At 39.6% G+C, this 20,785-nt stretch overlaps 2 protein-coding genes across 13 annotated transcripts in view; one reads left to right on the forward strand and one right to left on the reverse strand.

The window, feature by feature from the left end:
- Window positions 1-183: 183 nt before the first annotated feature.
- On the forward strand, window positions 184-10,436 carry LOC132201476 (mucin-2-like). Its single transcript, XM_059627658.1, has 6 exons — window positions 184-227; window positions 588-2,039; window positions 3,568-3,846; window positions 4,114-5,838; window positions 9,079-9,363; window positions 9,703-10,436. Exons 1-6 carry the CDS (start codon window positions 221-223, stop codon window positions 10,434-10,436), a joined length of 4,482 nt encoding a protein of 1,493 aa, XP_059483641.1. The 5' UTR covers window positions 184-220.
- A 1,152-nt stretch (window positions 10,437-11,588) lies between these two features.
- LOC132201116 (cAMP-specific 3',5'-cyclic phosphodiesterase) overlaps window positions 11,589-20,785 on the reverse strand; it is a 138,021-nt gene continuing 128,824 nt past the window's right edge. For all 12 annotated transcript variants that reach the window (XM_059627040.1, XM_059627042.1, XM_059627041.1 and 9 more), the window contains 7 exons: window positions 16,242-16,495; window positions 16,087-16,185; window positions 15,834-15,998; window positions 15,676-15,775; window positions 15,454-15,608; window positions 15,084-15,389; window positions 11,589-14,823 (listed from right to left, as the gene is read on the reverse strand). In XM_059627040.1, coding sequence (XP_059483023.1) covers window positions 14,533-14,823; window positions 15,084-15,389; window positions 15,454-15,608; window positions 15,676-15,775; window positions 15,834-15,998; window positions 16,087-16,185; window positions 16,242-16,495 — 1,370 coding nt within the window. In that variant the 3' untranslated portion in view covers window positions 11,589-14,532. The remainder of the gene's footprint in view (window positions 14,824-15,083; window positions 15,390-15,453; window positions 15,609-15,675; window positions 15,776-15,833; window positions 15,999-16,086; window positions 16,186-16,241; window positions 16,496-20,785) is intronic.

The raw sequence follows: 20,785 nt of genomic DNA on the forward strand, positions 1-20,785 counted from the left end.
CAATTTCTATTTAAGTACATCAATAATTGTCATTGAAGCTGATTGTTTAGGCAAAATTATTTGCTTCTTTTGAACTCTGCCGGCAAAAAAAATCAGAATAAATGACAAGCACTTGAGTTCTAGAGATAATGTCAGTCTCATAGTCAATAAAAGGGACTAAATAGTGTGCATATTTAATCAGTAGTCAGAAACGCTTTGCTAGGACAACATTTATACTCAAATGAACAGTGAGTGCTATCTAATTGAAATTTAATGTCTTCAAAAAAATTTTAGTTTGAATTTTGATCAACTTTTACTCATATTATTTGCAAGTGCGTATTTTTCTTGCTTAAATTTTTTTTTCTTTATGACTGAATATTCTAAATCTGTAGAGGTAATCGCAAAATTGCTGAGATAAATCAAATATTTATTAAAATAAGCCAAGGCAATTTCAATAATCCCAGGTAATTAAAATCGATTTGATCTCACTATAAAGACATTGATTGACAATTTGACAGCTCCTTATCTGCCGTAACGCAAAAATAATCACCGCATATTTCACAAGTTCCGCGAATAGACTTATCAATAATTCAAATTCCACATTTCAGCGCTAGCACTCACGGTCCTTGTGGCCGCGATTGGCCTGGCCGCCGGCACCTGTCCCACAGAACCTGACTGCTCGTCAGGTCGCATCGAATTTCACCCCCACGCCGAGTGCAACCGGTTCTACAGGTGCCAGGATGGAACACCTTTCACCTTCGAATGCCCAATTGGACTGAACTTTGACCCCACCAGCAAAATCTGCGTCTCGACCTATTCGCAATGCCGTAGCTGCTCCTCGTCGTTGACCAAAACGACGCCGAGAAGGACGAAGGACTTCACGTTCACCCCCATTCCCACCAAGCCACCTTTTGAACCTTGCCCAGAGTCATTGTGCCCCTTAAGCGGCATCACGATGGTGCCCTTCCCCCCTGACTGCACCAGATTCCGCCAGTGCATCTTCGGCTACAGCATTTTGCTAACGTGTCCTTCTGGTCAGCACTTCAGTCCGAGCCTGCGCGAGTGCACCGACCCGATCACCGCCCAGTGCCCATCCTGTGGACCTCCAACAACCACCACCACCACCACTACTACGACGACTACAACCACTTCAACTACAACCACTTCAACTACAACCACTCCAACGACGACCACAACCACTACGACGACAACAACTCCAACGACGACAACAACAACACCGTCAACAACTCCTCCAACTACACCGTCAGATAACTGTCCAGCAACACCTATTTGCTCACCGACTCAGATCATTCGACAGCCTTATCCGTCCAACTGCACTTTGTTCCAGCAGTGCGTCTTGGGATCGGCGACTCTTTTGCCTTGCTTGCCTGCAGGTACCGAGTTTAGCCCCACTCTGCGTGAATGCGTCGATCCTGCGGTGGCCAACTGTCCCAAATGTGGTTCTCAGGTGACGACTACTCCACCACCAATCACCACAACAACTCCTCCTCCTGCCGGAAACTGTCCAGCGAACTTGGTCTGCAAAACCTTCGAGATAACCACATTGCCGTACTTCTCAAATTGCTCCTTGTTCATTCAATGCACGTTGGGACAGGCGACGGTGCTTCAGTGTCTGCCTGCAGGCTTGGAGTTTGACCCTATTACGAGAGAGTGCGTCGATCCTGCGGTTTCAACTTGTCCCAAGTGCTACCTCGAATCGAGTACGACTACACCACAAGTTACTACCACAGTATTGACCTCGACTACACCTCAAGTTACTACCACAGTATCGACCTCGACTACACCTCAAGTTACTACCACAGTATCGACCTCGACTACACCTGAAGCTACAACAGTGACCACCACAACTGCAAGTCCTTGCGTTGCTCCCACGTGTCAGCCAGGAGTCACTGTAAATCTTCCCTATCCAGCCGATTGCAGATATTACACGCAATGTGTGAATGGCGTCTCGACTACACAGCCGTGTCTCCCTTGGGGCACTCAGTTCAGCGCTGCCGATGGCAGATGCGTTGCACCAGCGTTGGCGAATTGTGTGAATTGCACTCCATGATAAATTTCTTATGAAATCACAAGCACGTTGACGACCAATGTAAAAATTTTATTTTATTCAAATTGGTATTCAATTAATATGTTTCCTCTTGAGAGCCGCTTCTCGTTGTACTAAATTGAATTAATATGAAAGAAAGTTTATCAAGAAAGTCAGCTAAAAACCTAACGATAATTTTCGCTAGTAATAAAAATTCCTTCTTTGACTCACCAACCCGTTAAAAATGTTTACGTTTTATTTTTATGTAACTAATAATTAATAATGCATCAAAGATCTTCGTTATTTTGTGTAATATATTTTGATATTTTTTTTAAAAAATAATAAACAACTCACAAATGAAACGGCTTGATTTTTCAAAAGCAGCTCTTATTTTTTGTAAAAAAAACCCTTTTCACGAAAATAAGTTGATTAATAAAATAAATGGTGATCAGATTTAAATAAAAAATTGTTTGCATATTATGAATTTGGATAGAAAATAATTCAAAAAGAACTTCGCACTTTCAGGGGTTGTAATTCAACCCCTAAAAGTGCAAAGTACGTAGTTCTTTTGAATTATTTTCTTTTGGAATTGAGAATGCCAGGGGAGTATTCCTTTCTTGAATTGTATAACATATTATGGCATGGAATATTTCCAGTTCCATATAAGTGCATATTATTAAAAATAATAATGCACGATTTTTATTTAATTACTTTTGATAAAAATGTTCTCAGAACTTGTTGAAACGAAGATCAGTAATGAATCAGCGCAATGAAATATTGCGATCGAAATTGATTGCAAACTTTATTCTTTTTATTATGAATACTAGATGATAAGCAGGTGATCCTTAGTTGTTTACAATAAGCTTTGGTTTTCATATTTTTGATTAGAACAACGAAGATCAAAATTAATGATGACGCGCAATTTAAATCCCCGTCGATAAGTCGCTGGATTATAGACTAAATCATCTAAAACCATTAATTACGATAATGTCTATGTTAATCCCTAAGAGGGTATAAAAACCAGAGGCAACTCTATTAGAAAAACCAGACAGCTGAAAAATTTTAAGTGAGCAGCAACTTTACTTTTTACCTCTTTGAGACTTGTTAATTATGAAACGTAAGTAATGCTAAAACATTCAAAAAAAATTCAACAACTCCGTTCTCTATTTTATTTGTTTTAATTTAAAAAAGAAGTTGAATTACCATTTTAATATTAATTCATCTTTATAGAGGTATTAATTTTCAGTATGCAATTTCATAAAAAATAAAGGCTTATTTTTTAACTCTCGAGAAAAATGTTACTATGTACTATTGACTATTTTATACTACTTATTTTAAAAGTATAATAAAAAAGGCAATAATACATATTCATAAAATAAGCCTTTTTAATAAAATTTTTTAATCGTAACTTAATATAAAAGCTGATTTTTTTATGGATTCAATTTGTATTTTCATGTGCCATTTTCAATATTATTTAAGCATCGTTAATTGCAAGCAAAAGAATATTATAAATTTCCTCATTATTTCAGGACTACCTTTAGCGGGCCTGCTGGCTTTAGCATGTCTGGCCAGCTCTTGCCCACGAGAGCCCGATTGCTCCTCAGGCCTGTTGGAATTCCATCCTCACGCAGACTGCAGTCGTTTCTACAGATGTGAAGATGGAAACGTGGCTATTTTCTCATGCCCACTTGATTTGCACTATGACCCCACTAGAGCGATATGTGAATTTGCCGATAACGTTGACTGCGTTTCATGCGTGGACGAAACTGATCAAAGAGGCGGCGGGGGTGCCGGTGGAATCGGTGGAGAGGGATGCCTGGGTAAGATGACCTGACATTATATTTAAATTTCCGAACTTTTTTACCCCACATAAAATTTTTTCCTCAAAGAAATTTGTAATTCAATTGTTTGCAAAGAACAAAATGAATTAAATTTCGATTTTAAATTTTAAAATAACATTAATTTTGAAATATACCACAAGGTACGGAAGGTGGGATTTAGTAAGCTTGTGTTTTGTGTAGTAACTCTTCTTGAATTAATTGTAGCACACGAACAATTAATGTTACATGTAAAATCTTGATGTTTAGGTGGCGGAGGCGGAGGAGGTGGCGGCGGAGGAGGCGGCGGGGGTGGCGGAGGCGGAGGTGATTGTTGGACAACTTCTTCCACTTCAAAGCCCACTGGAACCACCACTACAACTCCTCCTCCTTGCTTAACGACAACTAATCCTACAACAACCACCACGACACCTGCAACGACCACAACTACTCCCACAACAACCACTACTACTCCAACAACCACCACTACTACTCCTACAACTACTACCACTACCCCTACAACAACAACTACGACTCCTACAACAACAACCACTACTCCTACAACAACTACCACTACTCCTACCACAACTACCACCACCCCTACGACAACAACCACCACTCCAACTACCACAATTCCCCCTGGACCTTGCCCGGCGACCCCAACCTGCCCTGCTTTCGGTGCTAAAATGGTGCCGTATCCTCCTGATTGCAGAAAGTTTATCCAATGCGTTTTTGGTATCAGCCAACTCGTCATGTGCCCCCCAGGCCTAGAATTTAGCCCAACGCTCCTTGATTGCACTGATCCAGCAGTAGCTCAGTGTCCTATTTGCATAAGTCCAGAGCCCACAACGGCTCCACCAACTACTGAATCTAGTACTACTACTTCCACCACCACCACCACCACCACTACTACTACAACCACACCACCAACTACAGAAGCAACAACTACTACTCCGACCACCACTACAACAGAACCAACGACCACCATTACTCCAACTACTCCTGTTCCAACAACTCCCGGAGTCTGCCCAAACAATCCTGTTTGTAAATCATTTGAACTTACAAGGCTGCCATATCCATCCGATTGCTCGCTCTATATTTCATGTGTATTCGGTACATCAACAATTTTGCCCTGCTTGCCTGCAGGAACCGAGTTCAGCCCAACCACACAAACGTGTGTTGATCCATCGATATCCGGCTGCGCAAAGTGCATACCGCAGCCAACCACAACACCGGCACCCACTACTCCGGCGCCCACCACCCCGGCTCCCACCACCCCGGCGCCCACTACCCCGGCGCCCACCACCGCGGCGCCTACCACTGCGGCGCCTACCACTGCAGCTCCTACTACCGCGGCGCCTACCACCGTGGCGCCTACTACTACGTCTTCAACTACCATTCAGCCATGCACTGTACCAACGTGTCCAACGACCGGGACTGTTAATTTGGCTCACCCTAATTGCGCTCAGTACGTTCAGTGCGTAGAAGGGGTGCAAAGCATCCTTCCTTGTATTCCATTTGGAACGCAGTTCAGCGTGGCAACAGGAAAATGTGAAGTGCCGGCTATGGCACAATGCAAAAACTGCGTTGGCCCAATTGTAACCATCACTGATGCTATTACGACCACTTCGGCGCTTACGACTGTTCCTCCAACCCCAGAACCGACGACTGTCACTACCACTACTGAGACAACGACCACCACTCAACTAACGACAACAACAGAGCCTGCAACCACCACAACTGAGGTGACAACTACTACTGTACCTACCCCTACCCTCCCACCATGCAAGGCAAAGCCGAGATGTACTATACTTTCGGCTGGGGTAAACCAGCCACATGAGAGTGACTGCAAAAGCTATTATTTCTGTCTGTTCGGCATACAATTAGAGATTCCATGCTTACCAGGCCAAGAATTTGATCCTGTGCTCCTGCAATGCGTTCCTGAAGCGGAGTCCACATGCCAGGACTGTGTAATCCCATTAATTCCAACCGGTAGACGAGAATACATAAACTGATTTGTTTTACTTTGTGATATCCGACATGTAAATTTTTCCATTAACTTTGCTCGCTAATGATCTTACTTAGTGAGGGGCCCCTTGCAAAACCTTAATTTTAATAAAAGTTCACTGCAGTTAAAAAAAAAATTTTGGTTTGTTTATTCAATCAAAATCCAATTAGCAATTAGTCAGCGACTCAATAGGCTCGCATGTGAAGCTTCCAGGATTGAATCCTGTTCCATGAGGGCAGCCATTGACCGTCGTCTTGCCTGACCTCCAGCAAATTACATAAAAGCGACACGAGCCAGGGAAAGCGTATCGAGAGTGGTCACCAAACGTATAGAGGTCGTCCTCAGGACACTTGAATTTCACTCCATTTATGTTGAAAACTTCGTGCTCAGAACTCTCAACTACTTCCACTGCAAAATTTAATAAAAGTAATTAATTTCATTTTTATCTGACGGAAACCTTCAGTAGGAGTCATTTCAGAGGCAACCGGTGGCGGCAAGAGTTCCTGTTTCGGCACAAAACACTCCACCAGCTCAGCGTCGTTTGGGTTTCGACAACTGCGGACGCCGCTGTCAAAAATCATTCCCTCTGAACAGTCCAGTGGTTTAGCCTCGCCATTGATGCACTCGAAGAAGTGCTGGCAACCGCGTTCCACGTCAGGAAAGATGCCATTCAAGTGGGGACACGTTCCGTTGGAAACAGCAGGCTCTATAGAAAATTTCAAAATATTTTTTTTTTATCTGCGATAAATATTAAAACAAGCTAATTTCTTACAATTAGGTCAATTTGTAATATTACATCAATTAAAGAGGCTCTCATTGCAAGATTTCTATGATGATGATCTTTTTACACAGCATTTCCATAAAACTACAGATCTATCTTTGTTCATTAAAAATTTTGGGTCCTATCAAATTTTTTTTTTTTTTCTTGATTACGAGGAAATATGAAATTTAATCTTGGTATCAAAAGTTATTAACTTGAGAAAAAAAATAATAATCATAAAAATAATTTAGCAAAATATTCCCATAAGATGAAAATATTTATCAGCATTATTTGGGCCTCTCTTTACTTACATTCTATTAAATATTTCCAAAAAAAATAATTACACTAATTGGGTTTAGATAAATATTTTTCTCAAGGAAATTATACTGCTTGCACATTAAAAAATAAATTAAAATACTTTTTCAATCTCCTCTGTATTCAAAAATTACTTCCTTGAACATAAAGCGACTCAATTTAATTTATCAACTTCGATGCTATGCAACTGGCAGCACTTTCATGTTCAGCCGGTTGCATACCTAGTATACTCACGAAAGTGCGGACGAGAGGTGCAGTTGACGAAATGCGCGTAAATGCAGCCCAGGAACGGTTCGTACGCGAATCCATCGGCGCACTGGCCTTCGTGTACGAAACCCTCGATGCAGGAAAAGTAGCGGTCGCAGAAGTGGAAGTGCGGCAGCGTGTAATTAATCCCGGCTTCGCACACAGGCACCTCTTTAGAAAAAAAAATAGAATTATTTCAATGAGCAAAATAAAAAATCGCACCAATGGTTCTGACGGCATCTGTGGCCAGGCTGAAGTGGAAACGGGCAGAAACGACCAGCGCGATCCAGAGCATGATGGTGCCGTGGTCAAAACTCAACGCCAAGTGAAAACGGAATAATAAAACCATCAATTTATGGAATCCCAAAATACTAGTTTGACACGTCATGCAGGTGCGGTAAATAGTCTGCGCGTATTTTGAAAACAGTTGGTTAATTGATTTGTTTACTCCCTGAATGTAATGTGAAGTAAAATAAATCACATATCCTTATATCCAAGTCTTCCAAATATATGATTCATGTTTAAAATTCACAGAAACACGTTCTTAACTACACATAGGGATTTATGAGTATATTCGTCCTTCTTAATCAATGAAAGTAATTTTATTTCCTTAAAATTGACTGTAGCCAATGTTTTTGTAAATTAATAATATTAGGGCCTTTACTCAGAAAACTTTATATTCCAATAGATTTTCTCAAACATATCATAAAAATCGTTCTTAAAAACGTTCGTTATTATTTGAATAGAAAATTTTTTATGCAGAAATTTGTATTCAATATGCGAGAAATAGCGAGAATAATCTCATAATTCGAATTATATTTCGCACACAGAGATTATTTATAAAATCAATTATTTTAAATTCATATATTTTATCGGACTTTTCCCTACACAGCAGATATGATTCAGCAATGTCTAATCTTATAGAGCAGTTATATAAAGGTTATGAGCAGTTAATTCGACAAATCCGTATCAAAATTCAGCGTCATGTCTTAATTTTGTCTTTCATAGTCGTAATTCTGAATAATTGTTATCAAAAATTAGAGTTACGCATGTTCTAGATTATCGCCGTAAAATTGCAATGTCGAGCAAACGTAATTTAATGCACGTTATTGCCTGATGATAATTAATAATTAAGCTTGTGAATCTTGTGATATTTCAAAATCTACAATGAACCTTGGTTTTCATATTATTTTAGATATCAACGAAGATCAAAATTAATCATGCCACTTGAAATTCAAATCGGTTTACCGATAAGTTGGTGCATCAAAGAAGCTAAATCAGCTAAAAAACATGGATTAATTACAATAATCTTAACGTTAATCCCCAGAGGGTATAAAAACTGCAGGTCACCCTACAAGAACAACCAGATGCCTGAAAATAATTAAGTGAGCTGCACACATTACTGAGAGACAAGTTGATTATGAAACGTAAGTGAAGCAATTATAAGTGACAGTTTAAAATTTTTTAAATAACGTTCTTCCCTTTCCCTTTGATTTTTCAATTGCCTTTCTCTTGAAAGTTTTATACTGCAGTAATTTAGCTTTTTAGAAACATTATTATCATTAGCATTATTATTATTATATAGTAATTATTTGTTAAAAATACCATATCAATACAAAATTTAGGGCTTGTATTGTGTAAACATTTTTAATTAATAATTTCAATAACCAAAATCCTAATTAGGTTCAGGCTAACTTAACTCGCCATTCAAATCGCATAGAAGGTTTTGAGTCAGTCTGTGCCAAAAGTTATGCCCATTATTATCAAAATTCTTATATTTTTCTTTTAATATATTTGCTCGCAAGAAGTTCGTTTATTTATTTTTATTTTACATAAATACTAAAACACAAAACTGACCGCATTTCCTCAATGCAAAGAGATATTGATAAATTTCTTTGTTTTTTAGGCCTAGCTTTTTTGGGACTGCTGGCTTTAGCAGTATGTCTGGCCAGCTCTTGCCCACAAAAGCCCGATTGCTCCTCAGGCCTGTTGGAATTCCACCCTCACGCAGAATGCAGTCTTTTCTACAGATGTGAAGATGGAAACGTGGCAATTTTCTCATGCCCACTTGATTTGCACTATGACTCCAAAAAAGAAATCTGTGACTACGCTGAAAACGTTGGCTGTGTTTCATGCGTGGAAGAAGCTGAGCTTCGAGGCGGCGCTGGAGGCGCTGGAGGCGGATGCTCAGGTAGGAAATGATTCAATGAAGAGTGATATTAAATTTTAATTTAAATTCGGGAATGTATTCTGTTGAATAAAAATGCCTCGTGTTTCGTGTTTTATAATATTATCGTAACTTTTGAAAAATGCTTTTAAAAATATGATAATTCAAATTGAAATTACCTTGATTACCTTTTCGCATATTTCAATAATTTCGGCAAATATGTCACAAGCTCTTTGGCTAATGATATACAGTATAATATGATAGGTCGCATTACACCCATACATAAAATTCTAAAATGGTTCTTGTTAATATTGCAGCATAATATGAAATACTTCAAACATTATAACTTTTTGGTATTTTTAGGCGGTGAGGGAGGCTCAGGTGGAACTGGCGGAGGTGGTGGTGGAGGGGGTGGTGGAGGAGGTGACTGTTTGACAACAACTACAACCACGACAACGCCTCCTCCGTGCTTAACGACAACAACACCTGCTCCGTGCTTAACGACAACAACGCCTGTTCCGTGTTTAACGACAACAACGCCAACAACTATAACCACCACTACTCCAACGGAAGCAACCACGACCACTACTGGCGCTTCTTCGACTACTGAAGCAACCACAAGCACCACTGGCTCTCCTTCAACGGAAGTACCCACAAGCACCACTGGCGCTTCTTCAACGGAAACCACGATCATACCCACCACTGGCACTCCTACAACGGAAGTAACCACAACCACAAGCACTACTGGCGCTCCTACAACGGAAGTAACCACAACCACAAGCTCTACTGGCGCTCCTACAACGGAGACCACGACCATACCCACCACTGGCGCTCCTTCGACGGAAGTACCCACGACTATACCCACTACTGGCGCTCCTCCGACTGAAGTAACGACTACTGAGATAATTACGACCACTCAGCCACTGTGCCCAACAACCGGGACTGTTAATTTGCCTTACACTAATTGCGCTCAGTATGTTCAATGCGTAGAAGGGGTGCCATCCATCATTCCTTGTCTTCCATACGGAACGCATTTCAGCGCGACTACAAAAAAATGTGAAGCGCCGGCTGTGGCACAGTGTCAAAAATATGTTTGAAGATTAAATTCATTGTTTCCATAACACCGCTAAAGCGCTAGCTGGCGGAAGCGGGTCCATAAGAAAAGCTTTGTGGCCAGCTCCGCCAGCTCCTTTATGGATAGGTCCACAATGTCTATACAATGTTTTTGCAACATTTTAATAGTTATAATATTATGTAAATTATCCGTTTTTCTCACTAATGATCTTACAGTGAGGGGCCCCTTGCAAAATCTAATTCATTTTAATAAAAATACACTGCAGATAGAAGAAATGTTTTTAAATTTTATTTCCTCAATTTTTTAAAGCGTTATTTCAGCTCAAAAGTGACGCTTCCTAAATTTAATCTATCTCCATTTGAGCCAAAATTGACTGCCAAAGTACTAGGCAACCACGTGAAATTCCGCGTTATGATAGATTTTTTCTAGTGAAGCATGAAATCTTGGAATTCAAGATTTTGTGTAAATAGAGCATGTAAATGCTTCTAGTTTGAGATGTATAATAATTGAAAGGAAAATGCAATTAAACCAAAACTAATAACTTATTTAAATTCTAAATGGTATTATTTTATGAATAATTATTTCAATTTTCCAGAGCAAATATTTTAATAATAAATTTACAATAAATAATTTCTAGATCGCAGTAATGAATGTTGGCATGCAATTCTCTCAAAGCGAAAGTATTCCGTTTTCAAAAGATACATTCTGGAGATTGGGCAAGAGGTGCTTATTTTATTGTCTTCTTTTTTTGCTCTAGATCGAGGAAATAATCATAAATTTTTTATTTATTACTCTTAGTAAATTAAGATTGAGTAATATTTTATTTATAAAGCTAAAACTGATAAAGATGCGCATTCTCATTTTATCTTTTCCATAATCATAAGGGTCAAATCATTAAACTTTTTCCATAAAATTGAATGGTAACACTCGAGGTGGATTTCATGAAATTTTCCATAAAAGTTCTACGTTATCTAAAATGATGATTTATTTACTTACATTTAAAGACGTAAGTTTTTTCAATAATTTTGATTCAAAATAAAATCGAAGTGACTAAATCATTTGATTTTGAATAAAAATATATTTGACCTTTGGCGGGACATATATGCGCGGCACTACTTCTTTTTCTTTCTTTAGGAAACACTTAATTAATTATTGGCAAATAAAACAAGGCTGGTTTAGGAAACTTTAAATTTTTATTTCCTGGTGAGCACACAAACATATTTTGATGTTTTCGAAAGTCCACAAGAAATAAATCCAATAAATAAATTTGGTGACGGAGGAGGAGTTCACAATATATGTAAAGTCAATAACGTAAAACTAAAAGACGGTCTCTAGAACGAGTTTCGAAACACAATCGATAGAAAAAGACACAGATTTAAAATTGTGGTATTTGTCTCGTAAATGAACGTAGACAGGAACTACTCGCTTAATTGCCGCAACATTGTGTTATGAATTTTGCGGCAGAGGCGAGAGGCTGCTTTCAGTTTGGATACAAAACGAATTGAAATCGTATAACAACTGCAACAACAAATGTGTTAATTATTCTCTCTCATCTTTTAATATACCTTAATTATTATCACCACCATATTCGCGTTACGCAACTGAATCCAACATACACGTATAGTTTTTATATACTTCTGCTGTGTGTGTGTTTGTTTGTTTGTCTGTTTTTTCTCGTTTAATTATACACCTGCTTACACTTACACAAACATTGAAATACCAAAGATTATTCAACAGGATATTATTGGTGGCTTTTTAGTGGTTTTGATTCTTTCTTTTCCGCGCATCTCGTCTCGCAATGCATAGTAAAAATAATGTCCGCGAGCTCTATCACCAACACAATCAGCAAATATAATTATTATACACAGGGTGCATCTCATTTTGAGAGGTGGTGTGGGTCTGCCGGCGGATCTGTGATCTTTTCGCGCGCAGAAAACAGACATAATGTAACACACTGCTGGCGACAACATCAACAAAATTAATCAACGACATTTGCTATTTTTTGTTTGTTTATTCCTGTGCGTGCAAATGTGTGTTTTCGTCATACTGCCTGTAAATTTCATAAATAATCCATCTTTAAATATATAATATAATAATCATCAACTACTTTTCTTTCTGTACACCGAGAGAGGTTTGAAAAATACGCTTCTATAGTGGAACAGTTACTGTTTTTTTATTCATTTATTTTCTGCTTATATATTCTTCAATTCAATATGGCCCTGACCAGCGAATATTTTCAACACACATATTACACCATCAGTATGTATTCTCTGTTTGCAAAATAATTTGTTAATTTAATTATAATACTGGTTACCGCGCGCGCAAAAACGATCAAAGGTTAAATCGAGAGAAAGCTTAATTTGCATGTTTTTTTTTTTTTTACAATATTTTCAATTTTTGCTTCAGTCCATCAATTCAAATCACCGAAACTAAGTCCTAGGTAAGAATTTATGCATAATGTTAGGGTAGGTCCTAAAGTTGCTAACGAGCGCTTTAATTTTTTGTGTGTAAAACTGACACTGCCACAATGATTCTTTTTTCGCTGACCTGTTTGATATGGAGTTTTACCAATTAATCTGAAAGTCAGCCAAAGTCTGAATTTAATCACATATATACGTGTTTATTAATGAACCGAAAGGATAATCGTATATAATTATTTTGTGTGTCTTCACAAATTCTGAATTACATTTTTGTTTTTGTACGTAACTAAACAGGCGCATGCAGAAAGTAAAATTTTGCGTTCAATTGTGCGATAAAATGTCATTAAATATTATGTTTATTAAAACAAAATCGGTCTGATTTAAAAAGGTAAAACGCAAAAAGAGTGCATGTGTATTTGTAAAGACCCTGCTTGTACCACAAAGTAGCAATGCTTCAAATTGAACTCAAGATTTTTCCACTTTTAGTCCACTTGTTGCATAATAATCAATCTTCCAATGACCAGCATCGAAAAGACGTATAATATTTTTGTTACAACTCCAGCTTATCATATTCTTTTTCAAAATTAAAATACATGAGAACGTCCAACATAAGTGGCTAAATACTAAAATATCACTCGCTATAGATTTCCTTGTTCACTAAAATGAGCTCTAAATAGTACACATCTGTGTTAATTTAGTATTTTCAATTTTATACACATCCGCATCAAATACGTACAGTAAGTTTTTTTTATTTCTGTTTTTGTTATGGTAAACATTCCACACTCATTAATTAAATATCATCGCAGCAGCATTTTTCGTCTAAATTACTTTTAAATGTATGTGTGTGTATTTAACTTTTCACCTCTCCGAAATAATAATAACAACAAAGAAGCAAGCGCAGTTCATTTTTTTGCTCACAAACACACCAGGATTTGGGTTTCGAGTGTTTTTGTTTTGTGTGTGTGCATCTCAACTTATAAATATTTTAGCCTCACTCTCGGACACGCCGGCCGCACCACCCAATGTCCTGCATCGGGGGGTGCGGCGGCGCCGCGCCATCGATCAACTTAAGGCTGGACAGAGTCAACTCGTCTGCGGGGGTGCAATTAACGTTAATTTTTGTGTAATTCATTCTTTGGTATTGCTGGATTATCTCTCTTGACAAAGGAAATCCGTGAAATTAAAATAATTTTATAACCACTACACTTTGTATGAGATATGATATTACAAGGCCTGCTTGTAAGAAAGAGGAGAACAAAACTCTTCGGGGCCGCGCGGATGAAAGTATTTTTCTTTTTCAAAAATATAAAACACTTTGTGTTAATGATGAATGACAACAAAAGAACTAGCAACAGCGTACAAACGAGTGGCATATTGAAAAATAGAGAGCAAATGAATGAAATTGGGAGGAGCAACTTCGGACTCCAGCAACTATGCCGAATACGTTGAAAGAAACTTTTCCAGTGCATCTTTCATTTGAAATAATCGTGTTCAAAAATCTGCGCAAGATAGAGTGTAAAAATAAATATGTCATCATGAAATGGTTGCTGTGTGTCTTATTCCTCCTCTCAGTTATACAAATATTAATTCTTCTCTTTTTCTCTCACAATAAAAAGATATTCTTATGCATCATTTGCTCCGAAACCACCACTGCTGCATTTTCTCGTGCAGTTTCCTGCAGAATCCAACCAATCTCCGTCACATTCCATCCTCGGAGGCACCTGCTTCCTCTTCTTCGGCCTCTTCGCCGCCCTCCTCTTCCTCGGGCGCGTCGTTCTCCTCCAGGGTCACATGGAACCGGATGCCTCCCTCCCCAGATGAGCCGCCAGCAGCTTCGTCTTCCGTCACCGCCGGCGGACTCGGAGGAATCATCCCTTGGTACCAGTCCCTGTTCTCCTCCAGGTTGTCCAGGATGTCTTGTGCGTCTGGGTGGACCAGGTCGGCCCACGTTTCCCACAACGGGTGCACAATGTAGTCGATGAAGCCAACCTGAAAAATTAGAATTTATTATTATAAATGATAATTATTTAAAAATTTTCAGTGAAAAAAGTGGGATCCATTGAGGAGAATTCATTTAACTGAAGACTGAAGCGATGAAAGTAATGATAAAAAAATTTAAATAGTTCTTAATTATATAAATAATATTCATTTTGAATCAAATTACAAATTTTTTAATATTCGACAAATTAGACTTTTTCCTATATAAAGTTTTTCCTTGTTTTATCATTTGAAATGATTTATTTCATTACCTGTGACTTCTCTATTGTTGCTGAATGCCTATCACACATTGGACTGATGTCCATGTTTTGTTCTCGCTCCTTATCACCCTGGACGAAAAACTCCTCCATAATTCTATCGACCCACTTTCTGTAGAGGGCCAGAGGTTTTGTGGGGTTGCTCAGGTCGGCGCAGTGCACTAGGTTCTGCAACACCTGGATTCTGTCTGTGTAGTTGTCCAGCAGGAGGACGCCTGAGCCGGCGACCTTCTTCGTCTCCACCATGGTCTTCAGGTCAGCCAGCAGACTCATGTGTTTTGACATGTCAGTGGCCAACACCTGATATTAAAATATAAATTGATTTAATTTTATTTTAAATATAAAAAATGAATCAAAATCGTACCATGTCAATGACCATCTTTCTGAGGGTTTGTCTCTGCTTCTTCCCGAGATTGACAAAAATATCGCAGTCCTCGTTTTGTAACAACTTAAAGGCCACCGCCAAATGATGGTTTTCTAATACTGACTCGTCATTGTACATGAGAGCGAGCTCTGAACCTGTTCAATCAAAAGCAGGTTAGATTTACACTTGACAAGGCAAAACAAGTGTATTGATCCAACTCACTTGAATTTATGAGGAACTGGTTGGTCAGTCCAGGATGATCGACATCGTGGATTGTTGCTGCGAAAATCGCGGCCACAATTTCCAACGGGGTGAAGACAGACTGAAAAATTTAAATTTTTGTAAAAACAATTAAAAAAAAAATTTAGGGGAAACCGCACCTCTAGTGCTGGCGAATTGAGCAGAACATTTGTTGACTGGGTGACGTCTGCCGCGTGAAGAGAGTTGTGGTAAGGGACATCCTTAAGGTAGTGGTCTTCCAAGGTCATCATCAAAGTGACCAAGGTCTTGGAGGGGATCATGAACGTCTTTAGAAGGTCTCGCTCCTGAGGGAGTGAAATTTTAAATTAGGACAAATCGATTCCAATAAATATAATTATGCATAATTTAAAAAAATATTTAGCGAAAACTCACTTGGAAAATAGTGTAGGTAACTGCAGTCAAGGGACGATTACAAGAAAAGTCTCCAATTCTGAAGATGTCAATGCCCCACTTGTCGATGTCCGCCAGCATCTGCAAATTTTCAATACGTTAAAATAAAATAAAAAATTTTTGCTGATTTTTCGCACCTTTCCGAGCTCCTCCTCGTGCGGTGTTTCGACGCCGTGGGTGGGCAACTTCTCTCCAGTGAAGCTGTTGGTGTGACACAGAGGTCGCTTGACCCCCTGGATGTGCGACATGGTGCCCGAGCCATGGCGGCCGCGCTCCTTCTTCTTGCCGGCGGCCGACGCGGGCCCGCCCGGCGCCCCGGAGCTCCTGCCGTCGGGCGCGTTCGCCGATTCCTCGATTCGCAGGGACGGAATGTCAAGCTCCTGCTGCTTGTCTGCAATCACACACAAAAAAACACATCATTCACTGAAATTGGGCCAAGCAAGATAGGAGGAAAGAGAGAGAGAGAGAGAGAGGATTCGCCGGTCAAGGCTGCGCGATACTTTTCGTTCCGCCCGAGGCCAAAAAGAAAATTAAAAAAAAAAATTACTCAGGGCGGCTCACCTTTCAACCGGAATTTGATTTTGTGTTTGCTCTGAAAGCGAAACATTTCGGCCGAATAATGCACCGGCAATTTCATATTGTTGGGTATTGTTGCAACAATGAGAGCTGCTTTTCGGCGCGTGTATATCAAGTTGCAGGTTCAACTAACTCGTCGCTTTTGCGTAAATAGGCTTTTAAAGTACTCGCCGGCGTGTCACGTTTTATTTTCCTCGTCTAAGCTTTCAGGTATATATAATCAGCAGCGTGGTTGACACAAAGTACTTTAAGGGTATGCGCGCGTGACAGGACTGACGCACCTGACTCAGAATTGAAAGATGCACGCGCCGCGCGCGATTCGCGTCTACGTCATCCCGCGCAATTGCCGCGGAAGGTTGCAAATGAAATGGGTCACCTTGCTCGCGATCCACCTGGGGATGAGAGACCTCGCGCTTAGGGACGGACCTAGCTCTGATTAAGTCTGAAGCGCGATGGTCTGTCTGACTGACCCAAATTGCACACGCGGCGACACGCAGGAATCACGCTCGGCGAACACGGTGCTCAATGGGTCGCTCTATTTTCTATTCAATCGGGTTTTCCGCCACTCTGCCTAGCTCCACGCCCATATGCACTTGAAAACATTATTCAAACTCCAGGGTCGATATTGAGAGTGAAAATAATTTGCGCTCAATAGACAGGAGTGTAATTATTTTAATTAAAAATCCGGTAATTGTTAAGATGAAATTTTTCTCTTTATACTTTTTTCAATCACTCCCCATAATTAATAGGGATTTTTTTAATTGATTGTCAAAATAAACGTTTAAATTAAAATTGATTCCTTTGCGAAAAATAACAAATAAATTTTCACGAGAAACCCAAATTAAAAGTCTCAGCCAGGGTCAAACACCGAATGTTGATGATAAACGGCCGCGGCCCATTACGACGCGAGAGGTCAATTATAACCACTGGCTGCGGAGATCAGCATCTCTCTCGGCGCCTCGGGACAAACTGGTCGTGTTTTGTTCGCGTATTGATCGCTCGTAATCGCGGGACCTTTTTATTTCCACCATTATTAATTTACGAGCGTGTTTTCAGGAAGAAACAAGAGAGATAATGAGCGCCGATTTTGGCGGGCGGAAACGCGCGCCGTCGGCGATATTTGGCGCCGAAACGAGATTTTGAAAAAATTTGCATGCGATAATATCTGTTCGCGTGCATTGCAAAGACAGACACACAAATGCCCTTCGCGCAGGGAGGAGATTGTAATAAAAACATAATTGTGCCACTGATGATGAATTGATACGAAAGGTTGCAAACGGCAATTACCGACGCGGAGGGCAACCTTGCGCGATAAGCTGCTTTGCAGGTTGCTCGCGGAACTGATATCCTCTGCCTGGAAAAACAACTAAATGGTTTGTCGACTCTTGAACTTGCACAAATTCGTTTTGATTCATTTTTTTTTAATAAAATTTTTCATTAATCAACGAAGAGATGAATGTTTTTATTTTTCACCGAACCTTGCGGCGCCAACGTCAGCCGCGACCTCATGCAAGACAAACCGCCGCGACAACTTTGACAAGTGTCACACACGCGGCTTGAAGTACGCGTAATACGTTCGGTCGTGTAATGTTTAATCTGGAGAGAGAAGCATGACTCGGCTCTATTATTGTTTCATTGTGTGCGACGTGCACTTCCTTTCCTCCAACACACACACAAGAAATCATTGCTCAACATCCAACACGCGGCGACGACTGAAATGCATTTTTCTTATTCATTTTTCTTTCTACAATAGTTCAAGGGAAGCGAGTTGTCAGGGGAATAACGACAAACTCCTCCGCTTTGGCAAAAAAATCTGGTTTGATTTCGATCGAGGTCGCGGGGCCATCAACTCTTTCTTTTATCGCGCACCGGTCAAAGTTCGCGCCGAATGTCAAGCGATAACATTTGTAATAAAGTCAGCCTTTAATTGAAGTTGATGTTCAACACGATATTGATCAAAAATCAATTCCATTAAATAGAGTTTGCATTTAAAGGGACAACCATTGGAAACGTCTGTCTTTAGTTTTTAAACTTTAAAAGGATATCATTTTTTTTTAAACATTTTAATATATTATTATTACAAATGGATAAAATAATAAGAAATTTTGACTTCATAATGATCGCTCGCGTTCATCCACTTTAATTGGAATCAATACAAAAAATTACTACGACGCAGTTGTTACGTTTAAGGCTGTGCCGATCTGCACGAGATCAAAATTGACGATTGAATTAATTAACTGAGATCACGTGTCTGTAGCGCATCCCGATCAGCCTGGCGCCGACAACAATGGTCGCGCTCTTTAACCTGTCAAATAGCATTGATGTTGACCTAGCGTGGCGGGTTGCATATGTTGGGGGACGGAAAACAAATAAAACTGCACACAAAGGTCGAAAGTGTGTCAAACTTATTTAAATACATAAATTCCGTTTGTTTGGAAAGAGCCGCATAGAAACTGGTTCGGAAATCTCATTCGTCAAAAAGAGAAAATAAATAATTTGAAAAATTCTCAAAGCTATTTCAAGCTGCTCGTGATTATTGTTGCCTTTATGAAATTCAGGTCGCGAAAGACGAGCAGTCTGGACCATTGCCACATGCAGCGTGACTGGTCAACAGGAAACGGAGTAAAATGCGTTTTGTTCCAGAGTGAAAACGTTACAGTTATTGCACAAATCTCATTTGCGGCGCTTTTTGCAGGGAGCAGGGAATTTAATCGAATGTGCCAGTCAGCGCAGAAGCCAACACACGTTTCGTTTTCATCATCGCGCGGTAGCTTAATTTCCATTTCACGTCCATCACTCCTCGTCAAGAAAACTAATGGTCATGTTGACGATGCGCGGCGCCGGCAACGTTATTATTATTTTTATGCATACACCTCGGTACGTGCGCTCAACTTCTATTCTTATCACTTTTCGAACGCACGTTTTTAGTCATTCGGTTTTCCACAGATAAAAGTGACGACATCACGTGGAGAGTCGGGCCTACTTTTCTTGAATAGGCAAGAAATGTATATTTTTGGGCGTTTTCCGGGAAAGCGGGGTTATTTTGATAACGCACAACCTTGAGATAAAAGAGAAAAACCCTCAATTAGGAAAACCAGGAAAACTAGATATGCTGATGTTTTCCGTCACGAGCAACAGGTCGCGTGTAAAAAAAAAGACTTAATTTCTGTAATGTGTTTACATGACACTAATTTTCAACAATTGAAATGAGAATTCGAAGAATGCCTGATTAAATTTCCAACGTGAGTTTGTTTGCTCCTATAAGACGCATTTATTTCTTTCCTCCCCTTAGGTACTGTTAGTTGGAAAGCAAACAAATCAATTCGCGAACCCGTTGCTTCTCTCTCAAGTTCAATGCCAAGGCACCTTGTTCCGAGACTAATTAACACGCGGCCGCGGGGTTCGCGACTGTCAACAATGGGTCGCACGCGGCTTCATCCTTGAGGTGCCGCCGCCGCCGCGCGTCCGGCCGACCCTTTGATCTGCAGAGAAATTTAATTAATCTCCAGCCACGACCTTGAAAACTCGGTGCAATTAAACAGATCGAAGGCACCGAGGCCGAAACGGCGCAAATCGAAATTTGCACCTCCAAAGAAGGTCTTGGCAATTGTTTGGGAAAAGAAATTTTGAAATTTTACTAAGTTAATAAGGCCGCACGCGTGGATGATAATGGAATTACACATAAGCAAAGAAAGCTGGTTTAATGGACTTTGTCAACTTGTGGCCAGGGTCAAGGGTGGAATTGCAAATGTGCAAAGGCGCACCTGAGACTCGATTGTCTCTCGTTTGAATGCACGACACGCGGTGTTCAATCACGATTCCAACTTCCTTGGTTGCCTGACCAATAATTAATTTTGTATCAACACAATGAAACGTAGTGGGAGAGCATAACTGTTTTGTATAATCTGGATCAGTGTAGTTTTAAACAAGGAGCACATCAAAATTATTTTATTTTTTCCTGAATAAATGTGAAAGTCAATGTTGCTATGGATAATAATTATAAAAAATTGACCCAGTTGAAAACAAGCTAATCATAATTTCCCACCAAAGTATTATTAAATTAAAATTAATAAATAATATGATTAAAAATTTTATTTATAACATA

This window comes from Neocloeon triangulifer, unplaced genomic scaffold (genome assembly GCF_031216515.1).
Source record: "Neocloeon triangulifer isolate White Clay Creek 2 clone unplaced genomic scaffold, ASM3121651v1 ptg000014l, whole genome shotgun sequence".
NCBI classification, from domain to species: domain Eukaryota; kingdom Metazoa; phylum Arthropoda; class Insecta; order Ephemeroptera; family Baetidae; genus Neocloeon; species Neocloeon triangulifer.

What these genes read in the sequence shown, in the direction of transcription:
- LOC132201476 (XM_059627658.1), top strand. An exon ending in CGGTGGAGAGGGATGCCTGG is followed by an intron (nt 3,847 to 4,113) that starts GTAAGATGACCT and finishes CTTGATGTTTAG; the next exon opens with GTGGCGGAGGCGGAGGAGGT. An exon ending in CCCATTAATTCCAACCGGTA is followed by an intron (nt 5,839 to 9,078) that starts GACGAGAATACA and finishes TTTGTTTTTTAG; the next exon opens with GCCTAGCTTTTTTGGGACTG.